This window comes from Hemiscyllium ocellatum, chromosome 37 (genome assembly GCF_020745735.1).
Source record: "Hemiscyllium ocellatum isolate sHemOce1 chromosome 37, sHemOce1.pat.X.cur, whole genome shotgun sequence".
Lineage (NCBI taxonomy): Eukaryota > Metazoa > Chordata > Chondrichthyes > Orectolobiformes > Hemiscylliidae > Hemiscyllium > Hemiscyllium ocellatum.
Window position 1 is genome coordinate 4,951,592 of NC_083437.1, and position 12,372 is coordinate 4,963,963.

General features: G+C 42.6%; 1 protein-coding gene across 1 annotated transcript in view; it reads left to right on the plus strand.

Moving 5' to 3' along the window:
• The window catches only part of epha8 (eph receptor A8), a 548,357-nt gene that overhangs the window by 358,543 nt on the left and 177,442 nt on the right, over nt 1-12,372 (plus strand). Inside the window, exon 4 of the mRNA XM_060852189.1 lies at nt 1,631-1,786. Coding sequence (XP_060708172.1) covers nt 1,631-1,786 — 156 coding nt within the window. The remainder of the gene's footprint in view (nt 1-1,630; nt 1,787-12,372) is intronic.

Here is a 12,372-nt window from a genome sequence, read left to right on the forward strand (position 1 = left end):
TAACCTGCACATCTTTAGATTGTGGGAGGAAACCAGAACACCAGGAGGAAACCCACACAGACACGGAGAGAATGTGCAAATTCCACACAGACAGTCGCCCAAGGCTGGAATCGAACCACCCGGTCTCTTGCGCTGTAAGGTAGATGTGCTAACCACTGAGCCACCATGCTGCCCCAATAGACCATGAAATAGTGATTGGATCACAAATGGAGTACTGTTCATAACATTATAGGAAGGATATGTTCATGGGAAAGAGAGCACAGAGGAGATTTTCCAGGATGCTGCCTAGATTGGACAAACTGAGCTATGAAGAAAGATTGAACAGACTGGGGTTGTTTTCCTTGGAACAAGAAAAGTTGCAAGGGGACTTGATAGAGGTATATAAGATTGGGAGGTACATAGGTAAGGTGGATAGGAAGGAAGGCTAAAAGCAGAGTTGAAGAACAATCTTGATGGGAATCTGGGCTTGCTGTCTGGTTGGGCAGTTGAGTCAGAAACATTCAGGTAGCATTTAGATATAAATTTGCATTGCCATAACCTCAAAGACTATGGGTCAAGAACTGGAAAATGGGATTATTTCAGTTAGATCTTCACTAACTAGTGTGGACATGATGGGTAAACAATGAATTTATGGCGCATGTCACTGACAAACCTGGCATTTCTTGCCCATTACTAGTTGCCTTTAAATTGTTTGGCTTTCTAGCCATTTAAGAAAACAATTATGAGTCAACCAAATTGCTGGAACCACAAGTAGGCCAGACCAGATGAAGACAGCAGATGCAGACTTTCTTTGTCGAAGGTTATTAGTGAACAGATGAGATTTAATTCTAAATGTTATTGAATTCAAATTGCATTACCTACCACTGTGAGATTTGAATCATGTTCCCTGAACATTAGCCTGGGATTCTTCATTATTAAATCAGTACACCACTGACTTCTCCTCTGGGCATGCCTCTGTGGTTTCTCCTTCATCTTCCCCTCGGTTCATACAGAAATGTTTAATTCCATTAGGTTGATTATTTTGCCCTTCTGTCTGACACTTATTTTCTACTGCAGCAAAAAATGGAACAAGAATTGAAAAATAAAAAGAACATGTGATGGATTTCAGTATGTTGTTTTTCCTGGTTTGGTGGCCAGGATTGCTGAATTATAACTACCAGTACAAGAAAAATGAGTAAAATCTCTAAAAGTCCTACATCTCTCCAATCTTGGTTTCAGGATTGGGATAATACACTGTCTGCCTCTTGACAGGTGATAGTTGAATGAATTGACATTTTCCAAATTGTTGTGAATTTATCTGTTGATGTGTGCATTTTATACATTCCTCTTTTTGACTACTTGCTTGGTCCACAGTAACTTACAAATTCTTCCCAAGTTTGCAGAAAGTAACTCCTCAGAGATTCAAACAATCATTGATGAAATCAGCTGCTTGTTTAAATACAGAGTGGAGCTACAAATTATTCCCAAATCTCCACGGCTTTATGGCTTTGAGAATATGTTAATTAATCAATGAAAATGCAACAGCCTTTTGAAGCAGAAAGTGTTCGGTGATTGATCCGAAAAGCTAATTGAAGCAGTTGGTGGTTTTGTCAAAGGACGATGCTGAGATATTCGTTTTATTTTCTTTCAGCCTGTGAGCCTGGGTTTTTCAAGTCAAGCTCTGGAGACCAGCTCTGTGCGAAATGTCCTCTACACAGTCACTCTGATGTGATGGCTGCTCTCTTCTGCCAGTGTGATACCAACTATTACCGGTCTGCTTCTGACCCTCTGTCTGCACCTTGTACCAGTGAGTAACCTGACCTAGCTTGCCTGACACCCACGGTTCAGTCTGTCTGTCTGTCTTTCATTCATTCAGTGAAGTGAAATTGTTACTGTTCCAGCTTATACTCATCAACTGTCTTTGCCCTCTTGATATACTCTTCACCACTTTGAACCAACTGCGTAAATCTCAATCAAACTGGGCCATATTTATTTCCTTGTTGCTTCAACTTTCCACCACTTTTGATTCATTGAAAATGCTGTGCAGAAAGAAATCATTAATGAAGGAAACCCATTATGTTATTCAATGCCCTGCACTCCCATTTGACTCTGGAATTCCCACTCCCCCATTCAGGCATCAATTTGAACTTCAGTTTGCACTCTGCCCCATTCAATCTTCAATTTCCCATCTGTCCCAAAATCCTCAATCTCCCATACACTTGACCCGAACCTCATTCCTAACACATTTGCCCATCAATTCCCCTTATCCCCTGGTCAACCCTCCATCCCATATTTAACCCTTAATTTCCATTATCCCTCCATTCGACCCTTTCCCATTTCCTGTTCTTGAACTTTGTGTTCAGTTCCTTCCTATTTCTTCTTGGAAAATCATATCAAGTTATGTTTTTATTATCTTAATAATGTTGATAAACATTGCGAAGGTGGAGAAATGTTAGTGATGTGGATAGCGTGAAGAAGTTAGGACTGTTCTTGGAGAGAAGAAAATTGAGGGAAGATTTAATAGAGGTTTTTGAAATCATCAGTAGCTGAAAAGAATAGAGAGGGAGAAGCTGTTTCCACTTGTAAAAGGAAAAAATAACGAGAGGTACAGATTTAAAGTGATGCGAGAAAAATATTTTCACACAGCAAGTAGTTAGGGTCTGGAAATGTGATGGAGGCAGATGTGACTGAGGAACTCAGTAGGGCATTGAAGAATTATTTGCTTAGAGCTAGTGTGCAAGGATATGGAGAAAATGCAGGAAATTGGCACTAGGTAATAATACATATTTGAAAAACCGTTGCAAACACAACAGGCCAAATGACCTCCTTCTACGCTGTAACAATTCTGTAATTCAGGCTTCCATCTGAAGAAATATCAATCCAATCAAAGCTGTCTGATTTCACTACTGATTACCTGGGATTATCCACTGTGAAGTCATATTTGTCTTTAACTTCTAATTCAGTGTGATTTGGTGGATACCAGCTCTGCAGCCAGGTTGGGGTGGGGAGGGGACTGAGATTAATTGAGGGTTGTACCTAGGGGTATTGGTCAGCAGTGTCTGCTGGAGGGGTCCTGTATACAAACTTCTGCTCCAATAATGCCCACCTCTCTTCAGTTGTTGAGGGTTCTGAGCACAGGAAACTTGACTCATGGCTGATTAACTAAAATAGCTGTCACTGTTCCTTATATGGAAGAACAAGTGATCCACCACACCAGAGGGGCTTATTTAGACATACCAAAATCCACTGCTAAGTCAAAACACCATCCACTGAACCTCCCATCACCATGACTTTTAATGCTCCTTATTGTCTGTTCCCACAATGAAGAACCTCCAGTTTGGGTTTGAACTGAGTTGAGTCCTTTTCACTTTCTCTGCACAGAGGAAGAGTTCTTCCCCAGGAATGAGAATGGGAGGGTATTAGTTACCAAAGGAGCAATCTGTGCATGGAGCCAGAGGATGTGGGTGAGGTCTTAAATGAATACATCTTGTCTGTATTCACAAAGGCGAAAGAGGCTGTTGCTGGGGATTGCAGTTTGGATGGTGGGAATATTCTGGACTGAATATAAAATTCAACAATTTCAGGGCTTGAGACATCTTCTCCCAAGTCAATTTCCCACTCTTCACACACTAGGCCTTGGAAACCCATTGTCCCCATTCTTTCTGCCAGACTTCTTTGTCTGTCCAACTGTCCTCTCTTTTGGCTCCATCTTCACTGATTGTTCACTCCTTAATCCCTGCCCGCACCCTACTTTCTGCATAAAAACAAACTTTCTCATAGCTAACATGAGTTGTGAAGAAGGATTGCTGAATGCAATGTGTTAAACTTTGCTTTCTCTCCGTAGATGTAGCCAGACCTGCTGAGTTTTCCTGACGATTTCTCTTTTTGTTTCTGATTTCCCGCATCCATAGTTCTTTTGTTTTTTTTGCTTTATGTTCAAGAACATATTAAGGTTAATAAGGAGCACGTATTAGATGTTTTAGTAGGCTTAAAAGTGCATAAATACCCACACCCTGATTTGAAGGATTCCAGGCTGCTTTGGGAGGTAATGGAGGTGATTGCTGGACTCTGGCGGGGATATCTGGTCACAGGTGAAGTGCCAGATGACTGGAGGATAGCTAATGTAGTCCCTTTCTTCAAGAGGGATAGCAGGGATAGGCCAAGTAATTATACATTAGTTAGTCTGATGTCAGTGATCAGGAAATTATTGAGAAAAATTCAGAGGGACAGAATTAATCAACATTTGGAAAGGCAGGAACTGATCAGGTACAGTCAGCACAAATTTGTAGGAGGGCAATACTGTATAATTTAATTGAGTTTTTTGAAAAGTTGACTAAATATACTGGTGAGAGTTGATATGGTTTGCATAGACTCCAGTAAGGCTTTTGACAAGGTCCTACATGGAAGGCTGGTCCAAAAAATAAGAACCATGGGATTGCAGGCATGTTGATAAACTGGATCCCAAATTGGCTTACAAATAGGATACAAAAGATGATGATGGAGGGTTGTTTTTATGATTGGAAGCCTGTGTCCAGTGGTGCACAACAGGGATCCTTACTGTTTGTTATGTACAAGGTGGAGGAAGTTGAGAATCAAATCAGGAGCTGGAGCTAGTCAGATTGTATCCAGAGTGGAGTGGGGAGATTGTGGCCCTGGAGATGTCAATGTCGTGTGAGTGAATGGGGCGGGTCAGTTTTACAGTTACACAAGAGTTAAAGCAGGTTCTAGTTCCTCAATCTTCTCCTGGATAACTGTTTAGGTAAGTCAGTCAAATCCCTCAAAAGTCTCTGTCTCTAACTCTGAGGGTTTCTGATATTAGGTGTTTGCCCATCGAAAGTTTAAAATTTCCAGGCAAGTCCCATACAGTCATTGCATTATGTCTTACTCACCGATCCTGACTCACACCTTTCAGGATACATTCCATCTTGGAGGCCGATAAGTCTGGCGCAAGATTTCCATTAAATCATCAGAGTCAACAACAAAGTAGGAGTATTCTGCAGGGAAACATCAGCTGTTACCAGCAGGGACTCTCACACCTAGACCATCTAGCCATATCTTTTGCTGTCTTTTTTTGGCACTGTTGCCAATGTTGGCATTGATTATCTTTCATGAGTTGCCCCAAGGAGTGGGTTGTGGATGTCCTTTATGACCCATTGTAGTCCCTACAGTGAAGGTGTTCTCACACTTTGTAGCACTTTAAATAACTGAAGGCTTTGCTAGACCACTTCAGAAGTAACCCAACCTCAACAATGTGGGAGAAAATGGTTGTTCCGAAGGGTTGGTTCTGGAGTTTCCATTAAAGTTCACTCGAGTATTTTTCAAGCTAAGACGAGCATGTCCCAGGGCCTTAAGCCAAATGGATTTATGCTGCTTATACAGAAATAATTGTGCAAACACGTCACTAGCTTTATTCTAGCATTAAAGTTTCAGACTGCGAAAAAGCTGGCAATCCTGAAATGGTGTCTATGTTCCATTCTGTGTCTATTTTCACCCTTTGAAACAAGCTGCTGATTTGTTGATGCCTATTTTATGTTATTACTGTCAATTTGACTCCAAGCCAGTCCGTGAGACAGTCAATAGAGTTTATTAACGACTCGGTCTTACAGCTCCTCCCACATACCAGCCCCTTTATTGTGACACAGTCCATTTCTTTCTTTTCCTATAGTTTTAAATATCCAGAAGTGCTTTTGTACAACTGAACATATCTTTTCCTGTCCCAAAATTGCCCAATATATTGTTTTCCGTCTATTAAACATCACCAGTAAATCACTCGGGTTTCCAATTGAACAATTTACGCGCAAAGGTACACAGTCCATTAATTTACATATTAACCCCAATCACCAATTGACAATTTATCATATTAACTATCTTTACTGACTAATTTCATCACACACCCTACCTTGACATTCTGATGTACTTTCATCTGTTGTGTAGCTTTTTAAAATTACTTTGTCACTTTAAGTAAATGGGATAGCACAGACTTTTCAAAGATTCCTGAGACAAAGAAGGTTTTCTAAGCTTCAGAAGTGAGTCAGACCTAGGCTAGTTGGAAAATAATGAGAATTCAGTCAACTCGAACTGACAGGATTTTACCCCTTATTAACATAAGTCCATTTAACTTGCTTTTCAAGTGTCGGACGCACATCTACTTACCATAAACAGCCTGGCATTTCTCCAACAATTTCATGCATATTACAGATCAATTTGAAATGAATCTATCCATTCTATTCTCATCTGCTTTTTGCATATTGAGCTAATCAAATTGCAATGTAATAGCCATTTATTAGCTGATCAGTCACAGGCTGCATCTTCATTTGAGTGTAAGCACTGTAGTGGTTACACAGCAAAATGAGGATTGGGGGAATTGGACGCCAGTGTAGAGAGATATCTGATAAACTAAAAGATCTGTGTGTGTGGTCACTATGATTCACCACAGTCAGCTTCTAACAACAGCTGAATTATTGGAAAAGGTCCTACCTCTGTTTATTACAATTTTCAGATGGAATTGTGGTACCGCTCTGTGTAGATCCTGAAGAGTTCCCACTAGCTGCCTCAATATTTAGCAGAAGTTTAGATGTGGATGGTTGAATTGTTCACTCTGCTGGGTCAGTAAATAGAATGGAAAGTGAAGAAGAAAACATTTAAATGGACCACAAAATAAGAAGAGAATTTTCTAATCTGCTTTTCAAAAGTTAAATAGAACCACAACTAGCACTTTTTAAAAACTTGTGATTTTTCCCACATCTGTATTGATTTTGATGGCATGTGCAAAACTGACAAGGCTATTGTCGGACTGCTGTGTAGGTGACAGTGAGCCTGGTAATGTCAAAATCGTAATCCCCATTTTAGAGCCAGCATCACTGTGTCAGAAACATGATCTGACAGTCACAAACATAGTCTGATAAAAACACAATCCAACTATCATGAACACCAGCTAACTGTCAGAAACATCATCGGACTGAAATGTTCTGACTGTGAAGAATTCATATGAATGAAATATCAGGAGCACAGTCTGATTGTTGGGAACACAGTCTGACTTATAAATCTAATTTACATATCAAAATCGCAGTCCAATCCTCAGGACTGCTATATGCTGACAGAGACACATTCTATTTGTCAGAAATGCAATTGAACTGTCGGGTATATCGTCAGACTGCCAGGAACACTGTTGGACTGTCTGTAATGTCATGTTTCCAGAGTCCTTACATCGCTTTTATTTCCTTATAAATATATCTCATGAATTACTGATAGAAAGTGAACACAAAAAGCAAAATGTTGAAGTTCTTCAGGTAAAGTATCAGGAAAACATTTGGAAGATGATTACAAGGAGGATCACAAGAGGAGCGATCTCAGGATTATTCTAAAACCACATGCTGGTGGTATAGAAGCAGGAGGATCATGCAGCAAAATGTGTGACTGGAGAAGTGATGCATGTGAGAAAGTTTCAGATTCTTCAGGCCCTAGGGCCATTTCCTGGGACTGATTAGATTAGATTTCCTACAGTGTGGAAACGGGCCCTTCGGCCCAACCAGTCCACACCTACCCTCTGAAGAGCAACCCATGCAGATCCATTTCCCTCTGACTAATGCACCTAACACTATGGGCAATTTAGCATGGCCAATTCACCTGAGATGCACATCTTTGTGACTGTGGGAGGAAACCGGAGCACGTGGAGGAAACGCACACAAACACGGGAAGAATGTGTAAACTCCACACAGACAGTTGTCTGAGGCTGGAATCGAACCTGGGACCCTGGCACTGTGAGGCAGCAGTGCTAACTGCTGAGCCACCGTGGAGAGGCTAACTACTCCTGTTTGGGAGGATCTTTTCTTATTTGTTCGGGGTAGTTCAATGATATCAGATAATTGAGACATTTAAGCATTGTTTGAGTTAGAAATGTCCAAAGAATTCGAGGAACTTACTGAATACTGAATGGCCTGGACAGAGTGGATGTTGGGAAGATATTTCCATTGGTAGGAGAGACTACGACCTGAGGGCACAGCCTTAGAGTAAAGGGAAGACATTTTAGAACAGAGATAAGGAGAGATTTCTTCAGCCAGTGAGTGGGGAATCTATGAAATTGACTGATGTAGAAGGCTATGGAGGCCAGGTTATTGAGAATATTTAAGATGGGGATAGATAGATTCTTGATTGTCAAGGGCATCAAGGACTATGGGAAGAAAGCAAGAGAATGGGGTTGAGAAACTCCTATGTCTTATGGTCTTATGGGACTAAAATGAGGAGAAGAACAGAAGTATTGTTATTTTCTGCTTCATCCTATTCTCTACCACTTTAATTATCCAGGGATCACTGTCATTGCTTGACCTACCTACCAGACTGATTCCTGGGATGGCAGGACTGACATATGAATAAACTGATTGTTTAGGACTATTTTCACTGGAGGTTAGAAGAATGAGAGAGATCTCTTGGAAACCAATAAAATTCTAACCAGACAAGACAGGATAACACAGGAGGGAAGACATATTGCTGGTATGCTCTGGTGGATTTGAGTACATTTTCCTATTGCTCGTGTCGTCAATTGTGGCTGATTCTTCAACTCAGTGGGTGAGATTTCAGACGTCCTCATTAGTTCTGTTTCCTTCTCCACAAGTCTACCTGGTACACATGAGTATTTCCAGTATTTTCCAGTTTCATTTCATATTTCTGGCATCCATAGTATTGTAGGTGGCCTGAAACCTCTGGGATCTCTCCACCAGAATCCTCTTTGTTAGATGAGTCAGAGGTGACTTGATTGAAACATCTAAGATCGTGAGGGGACTTACCTGGATAGATATTGAAAGGGTGTTTCTTATTGTAGAATAATTTAGAGATAGGACTCATTGTTTAAAAATAAGTGGTTGCCCATTTAAAACAAAGATGAGAAAAACGTTTTTTTTCTCTGAGAGTTGCGAGTCTAAGGAATTCCCACTTTTGAAAGGATACAGAATCTTTAAATATTTTTAAGGCAGAAGTAGTTAGGTTCTTGATTGCCAAGGGGATGAACGATTACTGGGGATATGCAGGAGGGTAGAGTTGAGGTTAAATTCATATCAGCCATGATCTGATAGAACGGGCTAGCAAAATTGAAGGGCCAATTGACCTACTCTTGATCCTTGTTCATATGCTCATAGAGTGTTGTTTTGAGTAAACATCCTCCTCCTCTGCTGTATGTTCCTATGGTTTTATGAAATCTTGTCAAATAAAGAAGTATTTTTAAAGGAACTTTTTGCAAGGTTTGTGTAGGTTTGTAGCTCAGGTTGAGGTTTAGGGTGTAGGTTTGCTCGCTAAGCTGTAGGTTTGATATCCAAACATTTCATTACCTGCCTAGGTAACATCATCAGTGGCGACATGTCCCAGGATAGATGTGTTGTCCCAGTCGATGTTTTTGATGTTTTTTTCCATCCACGTGTAGGGCTACGAGGGAGAGAGGGTTGTGTCTTTTTGCTAGCCACAACACATCTATCCTGGGACAGGCTAAGCAAAGATATGCCAGAGAATTCCTAGAGGCCTGGCACTCCAACCACAATGCCATAAACAAACACATAGATCTAGATGCCCACCTATCAACCCCTCAGAAAATGAACAGGAAATGACATCACCACAAACCCCAGGAACCCCATCCAGGAAAAAGATATGAATAGAAAGCAGGAGACAACAGCTTCGCTTCACTTGGAGGTCACCACTGATGATGTTACCTAGCCAGGTAATGAAACATCTGGATATCAAACCTACAGCTCAGCGAGGAAACCTACACCCTTAAAGGAACTTGTTTGGACATATTATTGTGTGGAGTTTGCACATTCTCCCCGTGTCTGCGTGGGTTTCCTACGGGTGCTCCGGTTTCCTCCCACAGTCCAAAGATGTGCAGGTCAGGTGAATTGACCATGCTAAATTGTCCGTAATGTTAGGTAAAGGGGTAAATGTAGGGGGTGGATTGCGCTTCGGCGGGTCGGTATGGACTTGTTGGGCCGAAGGGCCTGTTTCCACACTGTAAGTAATCTAATCTAATCTAATTGTAGGTAAGACCTGATCCCAAATTGTCCAGCTGAGGGGTATAGATACTATTTGCATACAAAAGTACCCCTTATAAATTCAATCCAATGCTGACACTGTTACATTCAGTTATTTTAGTGCCATTAGCTGTCTGGGAAATGTTCTGATGGCAAGACTCCCTTATTTTAAATTGCTGTACCAACCCATCCCACCACTGTCACAGGATACTTTATGGAACTTAAGGGATAATCTATGATTAGTGATGATTGCAGCGCAATTCGAGGTAATCTCTTTAATCTGCCAGATATAAGGTCAGATTCTTAAGGATCATATGTGTGTATAAAGGAATGAAGGATCATATTCATTCGGTTTATCCAAATGAAAGGTGCAGAAACAACTAATGGAACTGAATCGGATTAGTATTTAATTATTATCCTTGTCACCGTACCAGCTATAAAAATAAACGTGTTTGGAAGAACCCTGTTCCACAATATCAAGTTGAATGAACATTTGTTTGAATATTGTGGTGCACAAGATGTTAGCCCTATGCCAACATGTGCATAAATAAAAATCCAGCTGTGACTAATTACATTTCAGATCAGTAAATAAAACTGAATTAGATACATATTAATACGTCTGTTTATAAAATGATAAGATGATGGGCTGCATGAGTATTGTCTGTGTTTTTATCTGTATCTGCTAAAATGGTGAATTTGTTTAAATCCAGGAGGAGCTGGCCACAGGATATAAAATTGGCTTGAAGTAGGAGACAGAGGGTGGTGGTAGCGGGTTGTTTTGCCTGTAGGGGGCAGTGTATCCCCCACCTGTATTCCTGATGAAGGGCTTTTGCCCGAAACGTTGATCTTCCTGCTCCTCAGACGCTGCCTGAACTGCTGTGCATTTCCAGCACCACTCTCATCCAGAGTCTGCACTCTGCAGCTGTCATTGGAACTTGGAAGCTGAGAGTAGCTGGAGCTGATTGAGGCTTAGAGGCTGGAGCCTCCAGTGTTGCTGCCTGTCAACTTGCCTGCCTGAAGACACTTCAACCTGGGATTCTCCATTGCTGCTGCTTGAGGCCTGGGGCCTGGAGGCTGGGCCCTCGCCAGTCAGGGGGTTCAGGCCTGGACACTAACGGCGTAGGGCCTGAACACTGCCATCTGCCAGTGACTTGCCTTTGAGCTTTGAGGAGCTATTGTTTCAGGCCTGTGGGTTGGGACATGGCAGTCCAGGGACTCTGCTGGCTGGTGAGCTGAAGAAAACATTGTCAGGTTCTTTGTATGTGATTTGTGTGAGGAATGGTGGTGGGGTCCTAGTTTTCTTTGGGGAGGCGGTAGGTTTATGGGGAAGTGATGGCAATTGTGGGGCAATCTTATCCAGAGTGGGGCCCAGTCATTCCTACGGGGTTAGTTGCATCCTCTGCGATTCCACTCCCCACCCCCACCCCCGCCATTTACGTTCCTCAACCTTTACTTATTTAGCAAAACAGCTCGGAGTGAAGCATTACATTCACCCTAAGGGGCATTGAGGCATGCAGAATGGCCTTGGTAGGGGGAGTTAGTGCTCCCACCATTGTTGCTGCATTGAAGATGTACGGGAAGGCAGTGTTCTTCCTGAAGATGGGGGCCTGGAGACGGGGCCTGCTGTCAATGGGATGTTATCGCCGGTCTGCCCTCTGGAAACAGTTTCTCAGGGTCATTTTATCAGACATCCCGACATTTGTCTCAGCTGAGCACCTTCTCCCTTACCTTGGGCAGCTCGGGGAGGTGAGGTCAGGTGCGTTGTGGTTCAGTTGGCAGGAGGCCTATCTGAGACACTGTTACTCCTTCCGGTGACAGGTTTTCACCTGCGGGGCCCAGGAGGAGGTCACAGAGGGCACCTTCACAGTTGAGCATGAAGACCTGCTTTACCCGGTGTTTACCGGGTGTTCTGGTCTGCAGAGGGTGCGCGCTGTCATGCCTGCAAGGAGGTGGGGCACCTCTGCAGGAACTGCTTCACCTCGAAGACTAATGTAACCCCCAAGTGGCCGCAGCTGGCATCATCACCTCACTCTTGCAACCCCCCCATTACTCCCCACAGGAGGGAGCTACATCCCTTACGGACATCAGTGGAGTGGGAGGAGAGTGTCTACAGGGGAGGACAGCCCGGAGGAAGCATTTGGGGGCAGCCTCTCAGGAGGATTTCCTGGGTGATCCTGAGACTATCAGCCCCCCAGTGTGGGGAAGGATCCCTCAAAAAGGTTCCGGGTCTGTGAGGAAAGCACGGGGATTTGGAACCCAGCCCAGGGCCCATTGATGACAAAAGCACGCGTGAGCAAGTGTTGCCTCCAGTTTCTCCTGGTCCCCTGCGTGCCCCTAAATCCATGAGGGAAAAGGAAGAAGGGGTACATTTGAGAGGAGGAGG